Source organism: Episyrphus balteatus, chromosome 4, assembly GCF_945859705.1.
Source record: "Episyrphus balteatus chromosome 4, idEpiBalt1.1, whole genome shotgun sequence".
NCBI classification, from domain to species: Eukaryota; Metazoa; Arthropoda; class Insecta; order Diptera; family Syrphidae; genus Episyrphus; species Episyrphus balteatus.
Genome location: NC_079137.1, coordinates 32,049,223 through 32,074,491, shown reverse-complemented (window position 1 = coordinate 32,074,491; position 25,269 = coordinate 32,049,223). Strand labels below are relative to the sequence as shown.

Below are 25,269 nucleotides of genomic sequence, written 5' to 3'. Positions count from 1 at the left end.
TTAAATTTGGTGTGCGCAGTACTCTTATTGATTCTAACAAAACTGCATTTTTAGTTTTTCTCAAAAAATGCCGAGAGCGGAAATATGGCGTTGCCGTTTTTCAAAAATTGACATGTTTTTTAAGTTCATATATTTCATCAAAGCATAAGTCAATTTTTTCAAAATTTACAGACATCATAGGTATTGAAGTGTAAAATGTAAAAAAAAATTAAAAAAAAAAGTTTTTCAAAAAATATTTAAAAAATTGAATTTTTTTAACTTTCGATTTTTTTTTTGTTTTTATTTTTTTTCTCCACAAAATCTTAAATTTCCAATAGATATTTAAGATAAAGATGCTTTGAACTACAAGAGCAAGTACGTGCGACCCAGTCGTGCATTTTATTTATATACAATTTTTAGAAGTTTTTTACAATTTCAGGGACAGATGGAAAAATTATTAATTAATTACCTTCTTTACTCAAAAGTATGCTTTAAGGAAAAATCCTCATCCAACATTTAAATAATAACCAATCATAACATACCCTACAGCCTACACGATTAACCGTAAAAAAAAACTATGAAGTGTTTTTTACAACCAAAATCAATATTCTTCACCCTAAAGGAATATTAAATGAGTGTGAACATTCCAGTAGTTTATCGCAAACAAATTAGAACTAGAATTTTGAATGGGAATTTAAGATACAGGGCGCATGACACACAAACCATTTCAAAACATGAATTCATTCATTAATTTAATCAATTCCTGTAGTTGTATTCTTATAGCGTCGTTTAAAGGCGTTTAAGTCATAAATCTCTCACGCACTCGCTTAGATACCCACAGACACAAATAGTTAATAAACGACACTCGAATCATCAGAAAACGATGTAAGATTTTTGTATTCTGATCAGCAAACGTTGTAAGCAATGTCATTCGTATTGTTATCTGTCAAACAAAAGATCGAGGTTATAGTGGAACTCCTCACTATTCAAGATCGGTTTTGTATTTATCTCCTTAATGTTACCTCTAAAGAAAACAAAAAACACGCAACCATTATGCATAATTGCATGAGTTGGCTGGCCATAACTCATTTACCAGATAAATACTTCATCTTTTGTCCATGTCAGTGGCAGATACTTTGTGGTAAATAGTAACACAAAAGCCCGCTGTTTCACCAAATTGTATATGAAAAAGATGACGGGACAAAACAAAAATTCATAAAAGCATCTATCCGTATCCCAAAGAGTGTGTAATTAACAAGTAAATATTGTTTGTCTTGAAATCAGTATACACATCTTTCGGTTAAAGTACTCATAAATGTTATGTATGTGGATTTTCTGAACAATACTCAAAAGACATTTTGAACATCACGTTTCTGTGTTGATGCAAACACAAAGTATGGCTTTGAATTTCAATTAAGCGCAGATTTTTATTTGCAGAAAAAGTTAACTTCTGGTTCTGTTTGTTCCCTTTCAAAAAAAAAAAAAAATGGGAAGACAAGTTAAGTATTTGTTATTTACCTTTTGATGAAACACAAAGTATGAAAAGCTCAAAAGATCTGAAAATTTTTAAGCCACAGGTGCTCCAAAATGCAAAACTGAGTTGTATGTCCAAATTGTGTAACCTGTATTTTGTTCTTAAGAAGCTTTTCTGTTGTGAAAATATTTAAGAATATCGGTATTATGCTACATAAATTAGATTTAACCTTGACTTTTAACCAAACTAAGCTTTAAAAAATGTATGCGATTGTTTACTTTTGGCTAAAAAATAATTTTTAAGTGGGAGTTGTAGTAATGTGTTAAGAAAAATATTTCCACATTTGTCTATTTATCTTACTTGTTTGTTCAATCACTTTTGAAGGTCTTGTAATTCGAAGAATGGCTTAAAAAAAATTATTTATGTACATGTTATTTGTATGCTTCTACAATTAAGAAAACATACATAACTCTATTATGTATACAGAAATGTTCAATTTGTTCAATAAAATTAAAGAAATTGTAATTTATAGTCTACTTCTTCGGCAATAAGATTTCAATTCAATTTTGAAGCTATTTTAGAAAAATTGTTTTGAAAAAATGAAAATAATTTTTCACGGTAAGTTACAAATGTTTAGGTACCTACATATGTAGTTCATAAAACGTTGGACAGAATTAGTGCTTCTTTAGTTTCAAGATATAAATTAGCAAATAAAACAATACAAAAAAGCTAATACGTATAGAAGCCAAAATTTAACACTAATGTACAGAAAACGTTGCAATATATTAAAAATCCCGGATTCATCTCTTGAAGCCTGGAGTTTGCAAAAAAATGCTTTAAAAAAAATCCCGTTCTTCGTCAGCTATTCCTCAAAATTGGAAGTTACGGGTTTTATGGAGGTCAAAGTTGAAGTTTAATTTTTAAAACTAAATAGGTAACCCAAAATGAAAAAACCCACTTTTTTCAAAAAACTACTTTAACTCTTAATTTAAAAAAAATGGCACAGAACCGATTTCTTTATTTCTAAACAATTTAAAAAAAAAGCTTTAAAAAACCGTAAAATTAAATTTTTTGAATTTTAAAAAAATATACGTAGGTTTTTTTTTATCAATTTTTTGAAAACGGGGGCCGAATCGGTTAAGGTGATATTTGATAAGTGACAGTCAAATTGCACAATTTTGTTGTTGTTTTACTTGTTTTAGAGCATAGAAAACAGATCAATTTGACTGTCAACTATCAAATATCACCTTAGCCGATTCGGCCCCGGGTCTATGAACTTCTTTAATCATTGTTTTTTTTGGCTATTAATTTTTTTTAATGGAAAACAAAAAGTAAGTACTTATACAAAAAATTGTTTTTTTTTTTTGTAATTCTTTGTTGTACTTAAGATATTTAAGACAGATTTGAAACGTGCCTTTGACAAATATTTTCGAAAAAAATTGGTTTTCATCAAAACATAATTAAAAAATTGTTTTTAAATCAGAGTAATGTACAGTATCCAGTGCATACAAGAAGATTTAAAACTGTCATGGATTATCGGCTTATTCTGTTGTTTTGTTTTCAAAAATATATCCAACATTTCAAACTTTCTCCAAACGAAAATACATGAAGTAAGTACCCATGTAAAAAGGATATTTTTCAAAATATTTCACACAAAAGGATTGGAAATACAAAACGGGACTAAAATATAAATTCCAAAATAAATACCTAAAATAAAAAAAATATAAATCGTAGTTAAAAAATGATTTTAATGTTTTCTTTGCACAATTTTTATTTTGATTTTATTTCACTGTTTTATAAAAACTTGTGCAGAATAATATGATACAAAAGAATATAAGTTTGGTCAAGTTTTAACAAATTTTGTTCATCAAGTTTCAAACAATAATGATAATTTCGTATCTAAGATACGTAAAGGTACTAAAACGCTAGGTGTTGGTTTTGATAAATGATGGTAGATGAATCATTATGGAGGTGCTAAAAAATATATATTTCGATTTAAACAAATCTTAAATTAGAGATCAATGAACTGATTAGCAACAAGTTTTCAATTAAAAATAACATTGGAAATCATCTATCTATCAACATTCCTTCAAATGAAGCAATTTTATGGTTAAGTGATTTGCAAAACTCGTCATAGTTGTGGTTAGTTTCAATGGAGTCTATGCACTTAAACCAGTTGTCTTTCACTTCAATCAAACTCAAGTTATTTTTTTTTTTTGTACTCACATAAAATCATCATTGTAAAAAATAACTTCTACCAATAATAACAATAATAATGTCAGTTTAACAACAAAAAAACTAAACACGTTTGTATTGAGATAAATATTATTGTGTCTTATTACAATCTATAATGGTTTCACGATTACCGGCTTATAAGCCTATGGAAACTTACATTATAAATTTCTGTTTCAAGTTATTTCTAGAGATGCAATTCAAAAGTTGAAACATATGAAGTTACATTTATTTCTTTTTAATATGTAGGCTGTAGGGATTGTTATATTTTGTATAATCACTGAAGCTTAAATTAAATAACGGCTAATGGTGGTAACATTTCAAAGGTAATAAGTCGATAGTGCATTTTATAATGCATTTTAATTATACTTTTCAACATGAATATGCTACTCGCACTTAAAGACCTACGAAAAATGTACAAAAAAGAATCAGATAATTACTAATTGTCTTTTCCACGCTTATGCACTTTGACTTATGAAACAAGTTGAAAAAGAAAGGTTTTTTTTCAGTTAACCCACTTAAGATACAATAGCTAGATATAATTGGTTAACTAAAGTAGATATTTAGCGTTGACTGAAAGATGTAATTGTGGTCTAAAAAAACATGTTAATTAAGAGACGAACACAAGGCCTCATGAGGCATTGCAAATGAAGTTACAGTTTTATGATAACTTTTAAGTGCGTCGTCATTTTGAACTACTATGAAAAATTTCATACAATAATAATTACCAACCTGCATAAAGCTACTGACAAGAATACACGTCAGTCGTCAGTCTAAGTTTTTGACACTTTTTACTTTTATCCAGTGTCAGGCTAAAAGATATGTTTGATGATATAATAAATTTTTCAAATTTGACTATGAGGTCTTAGAAAGTTCACATTAAGGTGAAATTGCCCATGACAATGAATTATGCAGTGTGAAATGGTTTCCTTAATTTCTTTTAACATTGAGTAGGTATGTTGCTAAATATAATCAAGTAGTATTTAAGAAAAATGCCAATGAATGTGTACTATTTTTTAAAGGCATTTATGTACCTTTCTTTGTGTGTGAAATAAAAGTACATTCGCACGTTTAATTAGTCTTCTTTTGTAAATGCTGGTCTATTTCCTACAATAAAAATTTTTTTAAACAACCATTAATCAAATCAGTAGCAATGAATTTCTTAGTTCCGGAAAGAGCAAACATTGATGATCGACTTTGTAATCATAAACCAATGAGATATGAATATCAACTTACGAACACTGGTAGAGGATGGTTTATGATCAAGGTTGTAAAAATATTAGACAAAAGAAAACTTTTAAGAGCTATTCAACAAGAACTCTGTCAAAAAAAAATTGTACCCCGATTTTAATTTTTTATAGAAACTATAACATTAAAAACTCACAAGGCTCTATTTTCCTTCAAATGTTTATTAATAAAATAGATTTTGAATGTATACATACTATGTACAGTGTACACTGCGGCGTATACTTACTTTTTTTTATTCGTAAAATATAGAATACGAAAATAAACATAAATAAAATTCACGACTGGGTCGCACGTACTTACTCTTATGGTAAAAGTTTTCTTATGTTAAAGCTTTTTACTGAAGGAAATTTATTAAGGAAATTTGATATTTTTAAGGAATTTGATAAGTAGTGAAAAAAAAATAAAATCTGTTTTTATAATTGGCTATACATCGTTTTAAATGATCTTTTACACAAAATCAAGTATGCCATTTGATTTCTTGTATAAAAAAAAATTAATAAAAAAAAAATCGTTTGAGCCGTTTTTAAAAAAAAAAAATAATTTTCTATATACCTAGAAAATTTTCTAACATTTTTCCAAAAAAAAAAGTTGGTATGCCATTTTAAAGAAATAACTAATTTACACATAAAAATGAAATTTCAAAAAATTGATTTTTCAGAAAAAAAAATTTGAAATATTTTTTTAAAAATCCAAAAATGTTTTTTTTTTAAATTTTCTAAAACTTTAATATTATTTTTGCCTAAACTCTTTTTTATAAAAATTTTCGTTGGTTTAATCTTGTACAAGATATTCAGAAAAAAAAAAAAACCGTTCTATGACAGGTGCCGTTAATAACGGTAAAACGGTGTTAGAGCCGTTTTTGAGAAAAATTAAATTTTCTATTTCCGTTTTATGGCAGGTACCGTTAGTTTTGGTCCTAAAAAAATTTTAATTTCCCCTTTAAGGAATTACCTAAAACTGCTAACTACCAGGTTTTAAGAAAATCATTAGGCTGTAGCTCGAGGTTTATACAGACAGACAGACAGAATTGCCGGACCCTCTTTTTTGGCATTCTCCATCATCGTAATTTCGTGTAAAATTGTTATCTCGAGTTCGATTTTTTTTACGAATCCCATATTACCTTATATTGCCTTATATTACCTATATCGCAAGTAAAAAATAAGTATTAATTGCTGTTTTGTCTTTTAGAAGAGCTATCGATCAGAAAAACTTATATTGTCAATTTTTAAAAATTTAGGTTTTTATTTACATATTCTCAATGTCAGTTTAAACTGAATAAGATTTTTTCGCTTAATGGCCATCTCTTTTAAGTGTTAGTTTTGTATAAGCTAATCGAAAGCCATTTTGCGGGTTTCTTAACGAAAAAATACTAGAAGAATTTATCGAAAAGGGTTGAAATTTGAGAGTTTGGATTTAACAGTCCTGAGCTTTTGCCTTTTAGTTTAACAAGAATTTTTAAACAAAATTCCCCATCTTCAACCTTATGCTGCTTCTAAAAGTTGCTCTCCATTTTTGAGAAAAACACTGACAGCATAATTCAATTGAATGAAATTTTTTTTATTCTAAGAAGCAAAGACATTTAACTTCGAAGCAAACAAAAATTAGTAAACACCATTAGATTTCAACCATTGAATAATTATTCAATGGTGTCCATTTCTATTTGTAATTATTCAATGATTTCAACATTTCCGTAATGTTTTAATGATTGAGTTCTTCGATATTATTGGACAAATCACAAGATATAATATTAAAATATTTTACATGTTGATATTTACTTTTCCATAAATTTCAATTTGTATCGATATCTTTATTTAATAAAAATCAGCACCTTATAATGATTATAAATGAGTTTTTGCGTGTCTATGTATCTATAATGTTTTAAGATCTAAATTTATCAGATAGTTACTACAACCATAAATTCTAAACATGATTCAAACAAAATGTATTGCAAACCAAATGTAAATTTTGTATACGTATGTATATTTTTTTATTACTATAAAACAACACATAAAAGTCAATCTTATCTGATTTGAGTGAGTTAACAAACCATTATAGAATCTTATTCCGGTATCTAAAATTATAAATGGAGTGTTTGGTAACCTAACCCACTTCAATTTTTAAAAGCTAAACTAACCTAGTGTCAGTCAGAACTTCCGGCACGCAATTCTCTTCAGTAGCTATACAGCGGCACTTGTTTCAATTCACTAAATTGGCAAACACAAATATGTAATTGAGAAAAAAAAACGCAATCTCATTAAACTAACTTCTTGACTATAGGTAAATGCATGAGTTGTTTTCTAAGTCAACTAACTGACGTGTATTTAGCTTAAGAAGTTCTTAAGAGTAGCTTCATATAACTTTTGGATCATTGGATAAGAAGGCTTTAAAAAAAAGATTTTTTATGCAACATTTTTAATATACATGTAAACGTATAGTTGAAAACAAAAACTACCTACTGACATTTCAGGTAGCTAGGTGATCAAAAGCTATTACGAAATTGCTAAAAGCTGCCATACCTCGATGCATTGGGGATTGTTTGTATTTCAATGTCATTCTTATATCAAGATGTACAGAGACGAGCAGTGAACTATACTTCAACATTTCTTGGGTACAAGGTTTTACTTATATTGCTAAAACGTTTATACGATTACTGGCTTTTTTTTTAGTATTTTGGGATGAGCAGCTTCAGTAGCGGATTAATAGAGAATAACGTGATTTACAATCATATACTATCTCCAAGGGGTTAAGTTTAATTAATTTCACTTTTTATAACTTTGAAGATCGTTGTGAGTCTTGATTGAATACTTTTATTGTTTTTCTAAGAAATTACCGAAAATAATCAACAGTAAAATAAAATGTGGAAGAAATTCAAAACAAAAAACTCATTTCTTTGTGATTGGGCCTACAAAATTTTAGTACGCCATTGGAGATTTGATCATCTTCGAATCTTTTTAAGATAACTACCTATACATTTACAGCCTTGTTTTTTGTTTTTTTTTTTATAGCATCTTTGTTTTGATAATTTATTTTAAAACATTTTTTATTTCTCAAAGTTTTGACACATGTAATGTTAATTTTTTTAATAAATGATAAATCCAAAACGACAAGTTATCATTATGGATTAGTTGGAAAAGCAAAAGCGTGTTTAACTATAGTTGGTTGAAGTGTAATAATAGCCGAATATAATTGTCTTGAAAACTGTTTCAAGGAAATCCACACAAGACATGAATGCAGTTGTAGAGAACTAATTGGTGGCATGAAAAATAAGAAACTATACCTATGGTATGTAGACTTTAGAAGAAATATATATTGTAATAGAAAATCTGACGCAGGGCATATGCATGCCTTACAAAACTTAATTTACCTCTGATTATTTAATATAACTGCAGTGCAATAGCTTTATCGAGTTAATGCATATGATCTGCACTACGATTAATTCGCTGGCTTGCGTTTTTTAATTTTTTGGGCTGGTGTAACTATTATTGAATGTAATTAACTTATAATCTGGCATTTTTGTATGCGTTTTTCCAGAAAATTCAAACGTCTGCGTTTGTGGTAAAAAAAATGAGAACTATAACTTTTGCATCTACGTCTACAACCGTATAATTTACAGTTATTAAATGGTCAAGAAATTCAGATGGTTTTTTACTACTCAGTCAGTGATTAAGTTAGAGGAAATTATGAAAGTCACTGTGGTGTATATTTTAAATATTTTTATTTTATTCAATTATATTTATACTAATATAAAAATAAAAAGTTACACATACACCACAGTGACTTTCTAAGTTTCATCTAATTTAATCACTGACTGAATATTTAAAGAACAAAGATATCTTTTTGTTTGTATCCATTTAACAAACGATTGCCATTGAATTTGAATTTAGGAAAAAATGATAAATTTTGTATGAAAGTTTGTATAAGAGAATTGTTTTTGATTATTTTCTTACCGTAGGATAGGCTTATGATGATTTTTGGTATGTATGTATTGTATTTAGAATTCGAGGAGGACAAACGTTTTTAAGCGTTTGAGAAGATTTTTCATTTTTAGACTTCTTTTAAAAAAGAAGAATTTGCTCTTTAAAAATTTTGAATGGTGTATAAACGAATTAGACTAGGTTGGTTCAAAAATTTTGAGGTCGCAGTTCTGGATTCACGGATCTGTTATTTAATAAAAAATAGAAACTTTTAAAAATACTTATCTGGTCATACTTACCAGACCAACGTTAATGATACTTATCGGAGAAAGACGGGTGGCAACTCGACATATTATATAGGGCAACCCGAGTTGCTTACCATGCCAATGAGAAATATTTACAACGGCAACCTATTCCATTTTATTTTACTTTAAAAAAAAAAGTTTCTGAACAGGTTTCCCTTAAGTTAGCGAATATTAAAAAAAAATCCTCAGTTACAATGCTACGGCTTGTAAATTCTAATGTTTGTGTATTACCTCTATTAAAGTAAATTTAGTGTGATGAACCAAATAAACGACATGTTTTATTCTAATAACGAGTCAATATTTTCAATATCCAATATCTTAAAGATAATAATCTTTCATGCATGCATATTGCATATGCATAATATGAACTAGTTTTGTCATTCAAAGGAAATAAACTTCATTAAGTACCACATACTTCCATAAATCTTCTTAATTGCTCAGAAATAATGAATATCTGTCTAACTTATCATCTGAAATATTAAAAAAGAAAAAAAAAAACAACTAGAGTATGAATCACTTTTAATTGTAGTCTGCCCTTTAAACGTCATTTAAATTTGCAAACAAAAACATGTAAAAAATGTTGTCGCACTAATTAATGTTTTTGCAAACGCAAAGCCATTTAACTTAATCTGGATATAAAATTTGTGTTGAACAAGAATTTTCGTAAATGCGATAAACCCACTTTTAAAATAGAACTTTCGAATTACTGGTTTCGATGTTGTTACGCTTGAGTTGAAAAATATTGTAAATGTTGCTACAACTCGCAAATATTACGTCAAAGCAATTAAATAAAAAATCGTTGGCCCATAAACCGCAAATTATACAATTGGTAGTGCATGTAATTTTAAATCCGATAAATTTACTGATTTTCTATTAAACAGAAACAAAAAAAAATTGTTTTGCTGTGATTAATCTCTAAAATAATATAAATTATTGTATCTAAATATTCACAGATCGAATTTCCTTAAGGCTAATGAACGGTTTCAATAACAACTGGTTTCAATTGTTTGTACTTATTAGTGTTGCCGATATCTTTTGATAAGATAAACACACTCTGAGAAAAAAAATTGTTGTATTGATTTGCCACATAATAAGTAAGTTAAATACATATTTCAGGGGTATGTTTTATAAAAGAAGTATTTTTTAAATTTCTGATTCCCGAAAAAAAAAACTTTTATTAAATTATTTATGTATTTGGTTTTGTACATCTTTTAAAAGACTTTCATCAATATTCCATACACTTTTTTAGAATAATCTTTAACTTTTGTACAGTTAGATTTCAATTAATGTATTTTTTAAGTTCACACCATAAAAAAAAAAACTTTTAAAGTAAGTTCATACGACGCAATGTGATGAATTTTATTTTAAGATTTTAATGTTGACATTTTTAATAAATCAGCACATCAAATTCACCAGACAGTTTGCAAAATGTTTTTTAAGTTGGGAAAAACCTGTAGATAGATTTGCGGTTATGGAAGTAGAATAATTAATTGATAAATACTGTGGTTGTAACTAAAAAATAATTATTTTATTTTTTACTTGCGATATAGGTACTATAGGGCAAGTTTAGGATTCGTAAAAAAAATCGAACTTGAGATAACAATTTTACATGACATTACGATGATGGAGAATGCCAAAAAAGTGGGTCCGGCAATTCTGTCTGTCTGTCTGTCTGTCTGTGTGTCTGTCTCTATCTGGAGCTGCACCCTAAACGAGTGAAGTGATTTTCTTCAAACTTGGTAGTTAGCAGTTTTTGTTGATTCCCTAGAGGGGAAATTGAAATTTTTTTTTATGACCAAAACTAACGGTACCTGCCATATAAAGGAAATAGAAAAGTTAATTTTTTTCAAAAACGGCTCTAACGATTTTGATTAAAATTTTTGTGTTTAGTACTACACATAAGAGCCAACTTTTTAAATAAAAAAAATATTTTTTGTACCGTTATTAACGGTACCTGTCATAGAACGGTTTTTTTCGTTTCTGAATATCTCGTACAACATTAACCCGATTTAAATGAAAATTTTTATACAAAAGTGTGTAAGTAAAGATAATATTAAAATTTTAGAAAATTTTCAAAAAACGCATTTTTGGATTTTTAAAAAATATTTCAAAATTTTTTTTTTTAAATCAATTTTTTGAAAACGGATCAATGAAAAATTTTGAAATTTAGTTTTTATGTGTAAATTAATTATTTCTTCAAAATGGCATACCAACTTTTTTTTTGAAAAATGTTAAAAAATTTTTATATATAAAAATTAATTTTTTTAAAAAACGGCTCCTACAATTTTCGAAAATTTTTTTCTAAAAATACATTTTTATACAAGAAATAAAATGGCATATTTGTTTTTTTTTTTTTAAGATAATTTAAAACGGAGTTTAATTAATTATAAAAACAGATTTCATTTTTTTATACTACTTATGAAATTTCTTCAAAATATCAAATTATAAATTTCTTGAATAAATAGCTTTAACATTATAGTTACTTTAAGCATAAGAGCAAGTACGTGCGACCCCAGTCGTGCAATTTATTTTTTATTTATTTGCTTTTTCAAAGGATAGTGTTTAAGATCGCATTAGGAGATTAAAGTTTGACCTCAATAACTACATTTGTAACTGTTACGCATTTACGATTCAATTGAAACAACTCAGACAATAACAAAAAATCAAGATTTATTAGTTCTGGAAATACATTTGTTCAAATTATGGTCACAATGATGCTAAAGTTGTAGAGGCGAACATTAGATAAACTATCTTACTCTTTTTAACCTGTTTTTTTTCTAACATTCAGGAGGCAGATTAAACACTAAAACCTAACTAAAAAAAATATCTAATGACAGCTTCATAATGTTAACCGTCAGGCTATGGTTCAGAAAGATCAACTAATTGCATCATTGGTTTAGCAAAAGAAAAATTTTCCTAAAAAATGTTCCACATACGCCACAGTGACCATTAAAATTTAGAAAATTAGTACAAAATGTTCTACCACTGCAACAAAAAATCTTTCTTGTGTTTTCTGTTCTTTTAAATAAAACATTTTTGTAATACAATATTCTTATTAGATAGTTGAAAATTTTATATTTTCTTGGTTGTAAACATTTTCACCGCCAACATTTCAATTCCCACAATTCTAAATATGCACATTAAGTAACAGAAGGTTGTTTATCAAGTTTATCAACCCTGAAACTATGTTGTTATAAAAGAAGTAGGTATAATTTTGTTCGTTCTAAAAGAAAAACGCCCTACATAAAAGTTCAAAAAATGAACTTAAGTGTCTTATGTAAATATTATTAATTATTCTGGTTTTTTTTTTTTTTCTTCTATTTTGAAGTAAACTCTCATCATACCGTAATTAAAATCGCTTGAACCATTAGGTTAACATATTAACAATGCAAAGTGTGTTAAAGGCACAAAATGCCTTCAATTGAATTGAAATATAAGGTTGGATTTCTTATGATTGAGTACGTCGATGGTAGATGACTTGTATTAAAGTTGTGAGAAACTGGGAGAAAGTTTAAGTGCGTCAAACGCAAATTGGAAAAAAATTATACATTAAATCAGTGTCCATGTCCATAGTTAAGAACTTGTATGTGTTATACAAGATTGAGAAAAAATAAAAACAAAGATATGTGTGCTATTAGGTTTTTTTTTGGCAAAGCTATCAGCAGCAGAATATTAAACAACATTGAACAAAGATTAATATGCACTCAACAGGATAAGGACAAAAAAGAAACTTATATAAAAATGTACCTAGGGGGAAGTGGTCACCCTTCGTACAGTTTTTACTTATTTATTTTTAGTTATTTATTTACTTACTCCAGCTTCGAGAAAATAGACTTTATTTGTAATATGTATATTATTACACTTTACAAAAAAATTTGACACTTCTAAGTCAAAGGCTTAAATAGTTATAGCCATTTTACTGGGATTAGATTTTTGTACGAGTCCTCCCCACCCGTGGGGTACCTTCGTACAGCACATGGGGTACATTCGTACAGGATATTTAAAACGTTAATTTGACTAACTTTTGATTTATCAAATGCCAAATTTGAGTTTTAAAACATTTAATTACTTATTAATTTATTAATTAATTGAACTTGACTCAGAAAAAAAAACAAAAACAAATAAAAAACTCAATTTTTCGCGATTCGACGATTCTGAAACAAATTATTATTTACATATTTAAAAATACCAACCTTAATTTACTATAGAATGCGAAAAACTTATTATAGAGGTTTAAATTTCATTTCAATAAAACTGTAACTCCGTGTTTTGATTGTTATCTGCTCAAGAAAATTTACTGGCGGGCATACGTATGCGTACGAATGTGCCCCATGTTTGACTGTACGAATGCTCCCCAAGATGTACATAATGCAAAAAAAGCGATTTTTGAAAAAATGTACTGAGATTTTGCAATATTTATAATTAAAACACAAATTAAACACTTTAAACAACAATTCTTCATTACTGTTTAGCCAAAAACATACTTAACTTAAACACAACATGACATCAAATGTACATAAAAAAATTACTCAGAGCACTAAAAAACACTAAAAGTCTTGTGGCGACCGAATCCGTTGCACTTAGGATTCAAAATTTATCTAGCAGCTCGGCGCCTACTATGTCTATGCACACTAGTAAGCACGTGTTTGAATACCGTTTAGTTTTTGTTTTAAGCTCACTGTACGAAGGGTGACCGTGTACGAAGGGTGACCACTTCCCCCTACTTTATAAAAATGTTTTTTTTTTTAAACTATTTTTTTATAGGTAAATAATTTTTTGAAAAAAAAAAAATTTTAAATAAAATTGGTATGCTATTTTGTAGAAATCACTCATCATCATCTAAAAACAAAAAAACTCAATGTCTCGTTTTTGAAAATTTGATTTTTCAAAAAAAAAAATTCTAAATTTTTTTTTTAAATCCAAAAATTATGTTTTTCAAAATTTTGTGTTTGAAATTGAATAAGCACCTTCGGAGATAATCGGATTTGAAAAAAAAAACGGTTCTATGGCAAATACCGTTAAAAATGATTTTCAAAAAAAAAATTGTATTCAAAGATAGACCTTGTCTTTAAACTTACGTTTGAATTTTGTAAACAAAATCGTTGGAGCCGTTTTTGAGCAATTTCAATTTTACTAAAATCGGTATATGACAAGTACCTTTATTTTTGGTCAAAAAAAAAATAATTCCAAAAACCCCTCTGGAGAGTCGCCAAATAATGCTACATACCAAGTTTAACATCAATCGGTCCATCCGTTTAGACTGTAGCTTCGTTTACAGACAGGCAGACTGACAGACGGACAGACAGACGGACTTCCGGGAATCACTTTTTTGGCATTCTCTGCCATCGTAATGTCATGGAAAAATGCTATTTCAACTTTTTTTGTACGAATGCATAACTTGATATAATAGTATCTATATCGCAAGTAAAAACTACCATCTTAACGACATTTTTGTTTATTTCACTATTTTCTTATTTTTTTTTGTGGTAAATAAAGGATTTTTTAGTAAAATTTGAATAAATTTCAAAACTAATACGGTTCAATACTTTTGATTATTAAAAATAAATTATTTAATTGTAGGCTTAAAGTCGGTTTTATTTAATTGTTATCTTTCATTTTTTGGCGCAACGTTTCAGGGATGGTTATCCCCTTCATCAGGCCTTTAAGTAAAAATTTTAAATAATTAATAAAATTTATAAATAACAAAATTGGAAAACATACAAAATATAATAAAAGATAACAATTAAATAAAACTGACTTTAAGCCAACAATTAAAAAATTTATTTTAAATATAAGAAAAGTCACCTAATTTGTTAAAGAATTTTGATTATTAATTTCGAAAGTAAAATATGTAGTTCTCAAATAGAATCAACATTAAGTACGATCGGGGCCTCCTTATCTCTTTAAAGCCCTGTATCATTGATACATCTGATACAGCCCTACTAACGCCCATGCTTCTTATAGATAAAAAGACAGAATTGTGGGACCCATATTTTATATCTTGCGTGTTTATAAATTTTTTTATTTAATATTAACCCACAAATAAACAAAATTTAGAAAGTACCGATATCGCATTTAAAAATAGTAAGATAATATTGTCTTTTACCCAAGTCACCTAAAACTAACTTGCGAGTGTTTCGGCTTAAGGTATCGGTCAAATCTGTAGATAATAAAAATATCGCCTATTAAAAAGAACTGCGTATGTATAATCTAAAAAGAACTTGAGTTTTGAGTTGGTGATACCAATCGATTAAAGAAATTAATTTCTATCTTTCTGAGAAATCAGCATAATTATTGCTAATTTTAAGAGGTCTAGTTGAGCAATGTCCATTCATATCTATGAGCATTATGGACCTTTAATCAAAAAGATCAGTATGAACTTATTTATAAAGTATAAAAGACAGTCGTTTTATATCACATTTAATTCAAACGGACTATCGAACTTTCTGCCCATTGTTGAAGTCCAAACAAAGATTAGTTTTATAAGGACTTTAATATTACGTAAAATTAGTTTTATTGAATTTTGGTCTGCCAGATAAACTTTCGTATCCGCAAGTAAATGATTAGAGAATCGTGAAATTTTGGTCGTGATTAAAACCGCACCATCACCAATTATTGGAGATAGTAGCTATAAAAGAGCGTAGAAATTATTAGCTAGAACAGTAAATCTTCAGTGTTCATACAGTTATTAATAAATTTTTATGATAAAGTGGAAACAGTTTTAGGTACGAGAAATTAATATTTTTGTTTAATATAATGTATAAGTACCAGAAAAGTTTTAGTGGTACACTTCCTTTGCTTTTCGATTAATGTACATTTTTTTTTAAATTTAAAATCTTGTTCATCTTCAAGTTAAAGTGCACTTAATATTTCCCCTTATTTGACCTTGTGGCCTGATCTTAGTTACTTTCACAACATTCACTTTTTTAGTCCTAAATTAAAGTATACCAAAATAAGAACTTCTTTCTTGCATGCGTAAAAAATAAATTGCACGACTGGGGTCGCACGTACTTGCTCTTATGCTTAATGTTACTATAATGTTAAAGCTTTTCATTCAAGAAATTTAAAATTTGATATTTTGAAGAAATTTCATAAGTAGTATAAAAAAATTAAATCTGTTTTTATAATTAATTAAACTCCGTTTTAAATTATCTTAAAAAAAAATAAAAAATATGCCATTTTATTTCTTGTATAAAAAGGTATTTTTAGGAAAAAATTTTCGAAAATTGTAGGAGCCGTTTTTTAAAAAAATAATTTTTTATATATAAAAATTTTTAACATTTTTCAAAAAAAAAGTTGGTATGCCATTTTGAAGAAATAATTAATTTACACATAAAAACTAAATTTCAAAATTTTTCATTGATTCGTTCTCAAAAAATTGATTTTTCAAAAAAAAATTTTGAAATATTTTTAAAAAAACCAAAAATGCGTTTTTTGAAAATTTTCTAAAATTTTAATATTATCTTTACTTACACACTTGTGTATAAAAATTTTCATTTAAATCGGGTTAATGTTGTACGAGATATTCAGAAACGAAAAAAACCGTTCTATGACAGGTACCGTTAATAACGGTACAAAAAATATTTTTTTTATTTAAAAAGTTGGCTATTATGTGTAGTACTACACACAAAAATTTTAATCAAAATCGTTAGAGCCGTTTTTGAAAAAAATTAACTTTTCTATTTCCGTTATATGGCAGGTACCGTTAGTTTTGGTCATAAAAAAAAATTTCAATTTCCCCTCTAGGGAATCACCAAAAACTGCAAAATACCAAGTTTGAAGAAAATCACTTCACTCGTTTAGGCTGCAGCTCCAGATAGAGACAGACACACAGACAGACAGACAGACAGACAGACAGACAGACAGAATTGCCGGACCCACTTTTTTGGCATTCTCCATCATCGTAATGTCATGTAAAATTGTTATCTCGAGTTCGATTTTTTTTACGAATCCTAAACTTGCCCTATAGAGTACCTATATCGCAAGTAAAAAGTAATAAAATGGGTCGTACTTTCTTGCACTTATGGAAAGAATTTCTTAAAATGAATAAAGTCTCTTATGTTTGAGATTAATTTTAATATAATTAACCAAAAAGGAATAAAAAAACAAATGTTTAAAAATCCTAAGAGCAGTTTTTTTTTCAATAATTTCTTACAAATAAATAAAAATAAAAAAAGTTTGGGTACATTGTCACCCGAAAATATATAATGGCCCAAATGTCCTTCGTAATATGGTAGACATGAATATGCTATCCAACAGTAGATGGCACTTTAACAATCAAATAAATATTTACATTTGCGCAAAATCCAAATTTACACCCACTCTCCTCAAAAGTGGAACCAAATCAGTATTGGTGTCGTAATGTCATATTTTCACCACATTTAAGTAAACATCTTTCATTTGCTTTCGTTGCACTTCAAATCATAAACAAAAGCCGAAAATATTTTAAAATTTAATCAAAGTAAACAAAACGAGCTATTTTGTTTATTTTAATAAAGCAATCGACATAAAGTATTTTATAAAATTATTACCCGTATATTGCTCGCAGTTGACCAAATAAGTCGTGTTTATTGCTAATACACTTAACCTATTCCTGGAAAAATAGAAATATTGATTTTTTCCTTTCGTAAACTTAAACAAGTAGAATAAAAAAATTTTCATTATTTACTTGAGATAGTATCGATTTAAGAGCTAGAAACAGAGAAAAGCATCTTTTAGTTTTGAAAATTATTTGAATATAAATAAGAAGAAGTAAAAACAGCCTAAAAGTATGCTAATGCGAAACTTCATATTTCGTTCGAGTTTGCCAACGCGATCACCACATTTCATATTATGACGTCATTTATTTGAACGTCACTATCATAAGTATCGTAATCGTTTATTCAATTCCACTTACAATTCCACTTCCAATTCTTATCGCCAGCAGCAGCCTGGAAGTAATCAACACAATCCATCATCACCATCATCTTGTTGTGTGGAACACGTTTCAATTGACATCGAAAAAGCTGCTTCCAACAACAACGGTACCGGCAACTACAACAACACAGAACACCATCACGCTAAAATCAATGGAATCTCATCGCATTCCATAACAACAATCGGAAACGGAACACCTAATAGCAGCACATCTACACCCGGCAGCGGAGGCCACAACAACCAGTCTTCGAAGCAAGACCGCGAAAAGCTCGTCAAGCGATCGCGAGCAGCAGTCTTTTGTCGTGCGGCTTTTGCGTTAGTTGGTATTTGTTTTCTTATTGCTGCTGTTGTCCTACTTTGGTACTACATGGGTTGGGAGTACGGTCTACCAGCATTGCTGGTTGCTTTTGTAGCTGTCGTCCTGTCAACGGTCGGCTGGAGATGGTTCTACATTGCTGCTGTAACCAGTAGACGGGATATAACGTAAGTTTTTGTATACCTATATACTTTATTCATAATAATTTTGTTTAGTTGAAAGTTAAAGTCACCCTAACCACCTGTCGTGCCTTTGATAAATGCAATGGGTACTTCAGTCGATTGTTTCTCTGATTTTATTGCACTTGCTATAGCTAACATGTAAAACAGGTGGATAGACATTAGCGAGACAGTGTGTACCCTTAGCAACTCGTTGGATAACCTAACAATTCAGAGCCCAAAATTCTTTACTTTGGCGGGCATAATTGCCGCGTAAGTCGATTTGTCCCGAAAAAGGAAATTAAGACTTAATTAGGTTTTTTTGTTCTTCTCTTTAACCGGGTTTTTGTCATTTCAAAAGTAATTTGTGAATGGAAAGCGAAAAATAATGCGACAGAGAGTGAAAAAAAATAGAAAAAAAATATATAATTATGTAAATTACGAAGTTGAAGTGCGTGGTGTGCATTAACGGTCGACTACTCAAACATTTTCACACAAAAATGTCAACAAACAGCAGGGTAACCTTTGACCTGCTTTGAAGAAGACAATGTTTATTCTTTTTGCTTTTTGTGTCCATTTAAACAAAACAAGTTTTTTTTTTTCTCTCTCAAAATTGACAAACTTTCCAAGGCAAACATGAGCTATTCACGTTCCGCGGAGTTGAATATTCTTTGCCTTGCGTTTGTTGTTATATTGTGGACTTGTGTATAGGTAGAGTAGAATCTCTCTTAACAGGTTTCTTATTCAAAAAAATGTTGATGAATAGGTAGATTTTTTTTTAACGATCAGCTTCGAGCTGAATGGCGATTTTTTTTTTTTAAATGTTAATTGAAATTTATAAAGTAAAGTGAGTGTATTCAAGTTTTGTTTAATGCTTTTTTATGTGTGTCGAAACTCAAGGTCATTTTTCGTGTTTTTTTTTTTTTTCTTAGTATGTCTGAGATGAGATTCATCTATACTTGAAAATGACATTGATGTACCTACTTATGGCTCCTTTAGAGATTGTGGTTTCATATTGGATTTCTAGAAGCAATTGTTTATAGTTTATATCACCTTTTTCTTAGTTGTTAAACATCAAAGTTCAAGCTACGGTTAAGAGAATTTGTTTACATTTATGACGCGATGTTTGTAATTGTTATTACAAGTTTGTTTGCTGAGTTAATATTGAATGGGTTATTTTAATTATTACCTACAACTTGTATTTACTTAAGATGAAGTTCCCCAACTGTTTCTGTTTGCAGTATGATTTAACTTTTACACTAGTCGAACAAATTGATGGAACAAAAAAGTTTTTATTGAATTATTAATTTTTGATAGTTTTGGACCATGGGATTACCTAAGCGAAAGCATTTTTAGGTTTTGTATCCTTTCCTTAGTACTTATATTTTTCCACAAAAATGTATTTGCGCTTATATCTATTTTTAAAGTCAAAAAGAGATTTTTTCGGATGAAAACTTCAGTTTTCAAATCTATTGAGACCAAATTTATTTTGTATTTGGTTTCCATACTTTCTTTTTACGAGCCAGAGAACTAATGAGTGGGGTCAGAAATAACTCACGGGAACTTTCAAGTACTACCACTGAACTAGCGAGCAATATTGCGAGTTTTTTGGGCTCCGCATCCTCATATTAGTCATTAATTAGTTTAAATTTTACCCGGTGACCTGATCCAAAAATTTTCATGGGGTACTTTAAGAACCCACTTTTATTAAATAGATCTGGTTAAATTGTTTCATATAATATTTTTTTTTGTTAATATAAAATTAAAATTAAATAAAATTTTTCATATTTTTAAATACTCGTACATAAAAGAAACTCATCATTTCCAATAGGTATCTACTCAAAATAATTATACTTTTTTGACAAAAAAAAAAATTAAATTTAAATATCGATAAATTGATAAGAAAGACTTTTATGAAAAATTTAGCTTTTATCATATTTCTTCCCTCTTTGAATCTTGGGATATAGTTTTGGATTGATTTGTTTTTAATTAGGTAAAAAAAAAGTTTCTCAAAAGATGCAATTAAATTTATGTATATCGAGGAAAGGTATAAATTCGTCACAAAAAAACTTAAAATAGTTCATAGATTGGGTGGGTGAACTGTCAAATTCAAAATACAGATATTGAATATTTATGCAAGTAAGTAAACTTCTAGGAAGGAAATAACTGAAATCCGAGGAAACTGTAATGCGGAACTTAGCTCTTTATGTTTAATATCTTTGAACAGTGTTCCTTGTGAGGAAATTAGTCTTAACCCTTTCGGTACCAGCGTTACTCTCATGTAATATATCTCTAAAAATTCGTAAAAAATATTCCATTAAATAATTTTGTAGGTTTCGACGGCTTAATTAAAAGATAATAATGCCTAGTTACTGGATGAGTACAAAAAGTTAGTCAAATATCATACTTTTAATATTTTTTTATGGAAAAAGGGACTGAAATCCACAATTTTTTTTTTTTTTATTTTGCCAAACAAATTTTTTTTATATATGGTCATAATTTTGAAAAAAAAAATATAAAAAATGTTAATCCACAAAGTGTTTTGTGTTTTGGCTTAGAAGAAGCAGCATACATTGTTGTTCTATAAAAAGTTATTTTCTCAGTTGTCCGACTTTTTTTGGTGGTCATAGGCAGTGTATGTTACTTACATGTAACATTAGTTTTGCTATTTATTATTTTGGAACATAACTTTTTGCTATTCATATTTCTTAGTTGTGATGTTTTTGACACGATAATACTGAAAAAAAACATTTTTGAATATTGATTTTCATAGCTTGGGTTCGAAAGGGTTAATCGATTAGCATACCTATGCCTAATTTAATTCTTTGTCTTTTCAAAAGTATCGGACAAAAATATTAAACATAATCTTTGTTAAAAATGCATAAACTGTCGGAGATACCCAAATTTGTTGGTCTTTGCTGATTTTAGGCCCTAAAGACTAGGTAATTGTTGACAAATTTTGTAAAAGAGTGATTAACTGTTTCAACTTTACCTAATATTAAAGTTAATTTGAAATTCGGCAAATACAATAGAAAATATTTTAACGCACATATTTTGCAGTAAAGTTTGTTTTTAAATACGAATTTTAGAAACTTCGTTATGATCTCATTTTCAGGAAAAATTTTACCATGTATAACTGTGTTATAATGTTGATATCTTCTTATATTGCTCAGATAATAATGTTTGAAGATTGTCACACTAAGTAACAATAATTTATTATTATTAACAATAATTTATTATTATGATTCACAAGTCTACTAAAAAACTCATACTTTGTACGGTACCTACTTGGGAAACTCTGCACCAGGTAAAATTATAAATAAAAGTGTTAAGAAAAATAACATCTTTAAACCATGATTATTCAATTTTTTTTCTGACAATCCATAGCTTCAGTTCTTTCAAGTAAATTATTAAACTTATTTTCTTTATTAATTTCTTATAGAAATGAGTTGTACTGTTTCTTGCCATCTTATATTTTTCTACTTATTTAATACTTGAGAAATTGCATTCACTCTAAAAAAAAAAATGGCAAAACGGCGAATTGTTGAACGAAAAATTTAATTATTTAAGGAATATGAATGTTTTCAATTTTCATCACTCAAGTTTTACTTTAAAAGCTGTTCCATTTGTTGTTATATAAAATAATATTAATTATCCATTTTTTGTGAATACATCTTATTCTTTGTGTAGAGCAATATTTTTTTTTAAATGGAAAAACACGTTATGAGAACATGCATATGATTTTTTTTTTTTTTTTTTTCAGACCCATTTTTTATAATGATTGATTAGGATTACCAAAACTGCGGAAGCTTCAAGAAACTACAACATTTTTCGTTTATTACTAGGTATTGTAAATTTTGTGTTAATTCTTAAATTGAAGGATAACATGAAAAAAGAAGACTCTTATAGCACATATTCAAAGAAAAAAGCAATCTTCAGATTTCGATTTGTTGGTCTGAAAGTTTCAATCATTGGATTAATTAAGGGATTAATACATATTTATACATATTTTTGTACCTTGCATACTGACTTGCATTTGAAGTTCTTATGGTTTTACCCATTTTTTGATGTTTTGGGTACTCCAACTCTGAAAGTATAACTCTAATAGGAAAATGACAAAGATAGATAATTACATTTCCAATAAGAAAGATCCTCGCACATTTTCTAACCGACAAGTCGTTCTCAAGACATTGAGACTTACATGTTTACACACACTAAGCAATATGAACCCTCTTCAATGCATCCAAACTTTGCAGACGTCATAACTCTTTTCAGTATTGAGTTGATAAACAAGTTCCATTACAAGTTAATTTTGTTTTTGTTTTTTTTTTTCATATCAGTGTTCTAATTTCTTAAAAGTCATTCACATCAACTATAGAAATATTATAAATACTAAAATCATATTATTCAATCTATAAGATTAAACAACTTTTCTGAATGACTGACTAACTCTAGAACTTAAACTCATTAGCATATTGCAAAGGCCAATCAAAAAAAAACTGAAATGAAACTAGACAATAAATATAAATTAGAACCCGAAAGTCATTTGCTTAGATAAGCTAACTTGCTATTAGAATTTAAATTTCAGATTCAATAGCTATATCCATCTAATCTAGCAAATCATTCCTTTACACATAAGTTTAGGTGGGTATTTTATATATGGCTTAGGTTTTGCTGGAATCCGAATAAGCAGCTCTCACTAATGAAATTCAAACAACTTCTCGCCATACAGAGATTAGATAACAGTGGATTTACTCGTACTATGTTTACATTGTCTCTTGCACCGGTCACCTAGTCTTTTCCGTATAACACTTGATGGGCTATATATTCAAGATGCAAAATATATATTGATCGCGATTTAAGTAGCAATGTGCTTAAACTTTTGATAGTGACATTGGCATTGATACGTCGCCGTTGTCGCATCGGTTGTCGTTGTTTTATAAAGCCGAATGAACTTAGTATTACGTGTGTTTTGTTTTTTTTTTCGATTTCATTGGAACATAAACTTTTGATTCAGACGGTTGTAAGTCTTCCTCCATGTGCCTTTGATAAATTTTGAATTCAATTCACGTTTTTATCGCCTAACGACGACCGACGTCGTCTCAGTATACAATGGGATAGAATCTATTTTAATTTGGAACTAAATCTAGAATATTTCGTGTTCAATTTGATCTAAAATATATTCAGCAATAGGCAGCACTCGATACCCTTAATTCTTCAAACAGAAATTTATGGAAATATGGTTACTTTATTAGTTTTTGGCCACTTCAAAAGCCAAACGATTTTTTTGCAGAATTAAATGGAAATCAAAAATAGTTCACATAACACAACAACATGTTTTAGCTAAGTAGTATTTTGGAAACAATTTTTTTTTCATGCAAATTAGTTTGTATCAAGAAGAAGAAGACTCTTGGAGTTATGGCAAAGAAATTATAAATTTATATTTAGAATTGGAAAAAAACTTGAACAAGATTTCCATATTCAAAGAAATATTACTCTTTTACTGAGTTAATTTAAAATATTTATTCCAACTTTTCTATATGAATAACCCCACAGTTAACTATGTACATACTTTTACAGGTATATGTATGTATAAATAAACAATAAGCTTAAGCCCCAATGACTTAGCTATGCAAAATATTTGACTAACACAGCAAATTCAGTAGTAAAGTAATGCGGAATTGATTGAAACGGAAAGCAACGAAAATTATGAAGTTCATGTGTGATATCCCTCAAAATGCCAAAACTGGTTTCTAGATTGATGTTTAGATATTTATAGAAACATTCAACTTTGTTTTTGTTTGTTAATAATTGTTTTGATTTTTTTTTTTTTTTTTTTTGAGATTCAAGTTGAAGAGATATAAAATTAAACATAGATTTCAAGGTCTCAAATATTTTGATGGAGAGTAAAAATATGTTTAATTTGTTAGCTTAAATAATCAAAATTATTTTTTATATGATCAAATTTAGCTTTGAATTAGAATAAGTAAACAACAGGAAAACTTTAAGGTGATAAGTGGAAGCTGCAAATCATTTGCTCTATCAATTAACATTCGAATGAAATAACAAAAAGCAAAAGTGTTAAGGGCTATATCAAAGCTATTATCTCGGCGAACCTTCAATCGTTGATTATTTTTTTATTTCTGTATAGCTCAACTCTCATATTTTTATTAAGTTTTTTGTATTATACCTTCTTAATTTCAATAGGTTTATTGTTTATATAAATTTTAATTTTAATTCAGTTGGAGGTTGATACCTTTAAAAATGTTCACTTTTTTATTTCACATTTAAGGAATCAAATTCTCAATTTTTGGTTCAGTTTTAATCTATTTCTCTGATTGTTTTAATATTCCATAGAAAAGTTAAATTAATTCCATTAACCTTTAATTTAAATATATGGCAAATAAATTTTTAAGTTTGATGCTGGTTATGAAAACATTTTGAGTCGTTTTGAACAAATAGCTTCTTCTGCGATCTACATGTTAAATGCAACAACAACATTAATTTCAACAATTTTACTCTAAAAAAATTAGAGGAAAACAAAACCATATTGTTTGACCATTAAGACCCCAAGTCATTATCATTCATAAACACGTTGCGAATACAAGATACCTAGAGATAGTTTTTAAGTAATTTACTCGAATAATCGGTAAAATTATTGAGTTTATGTAGGTAAATTTTTCAAGACAAGTACACGGTTAAAAATTTTATTTTCAATACGAACAAA

The 25,269-nt window shown here is 28.3% G+C and overlaps 1 protein-coding gene across 2 annotated transcripts in view; it reads left to right on the top strand.

Moving 5' to 3' along the window:
* The window catches only part of LOC129917966 (long-chain fatty acid transport protein 4), a 41,210-nt gene that overhangs the window by 8,401 nt on the left and 7,540 nt on the right, over nucleotides 1-25,269 (top strand). Inside the window, exon 2 of one of the 2 annotated variants that reach the window (XM_055998231.1) lies at nucleotides 18,076-18,551. In XM_055998231.1, coding sequence (XP_055854206.1) covers nucleotides 18,076-18,551 — 476 coding nt within the window. The remainder of the gene's footprint in view (nucleotides 1-18,075; nucleotides 18,552-25,269) is intronic. The other variant, XM_055998232.1, reaches the window with a different exon arrangement.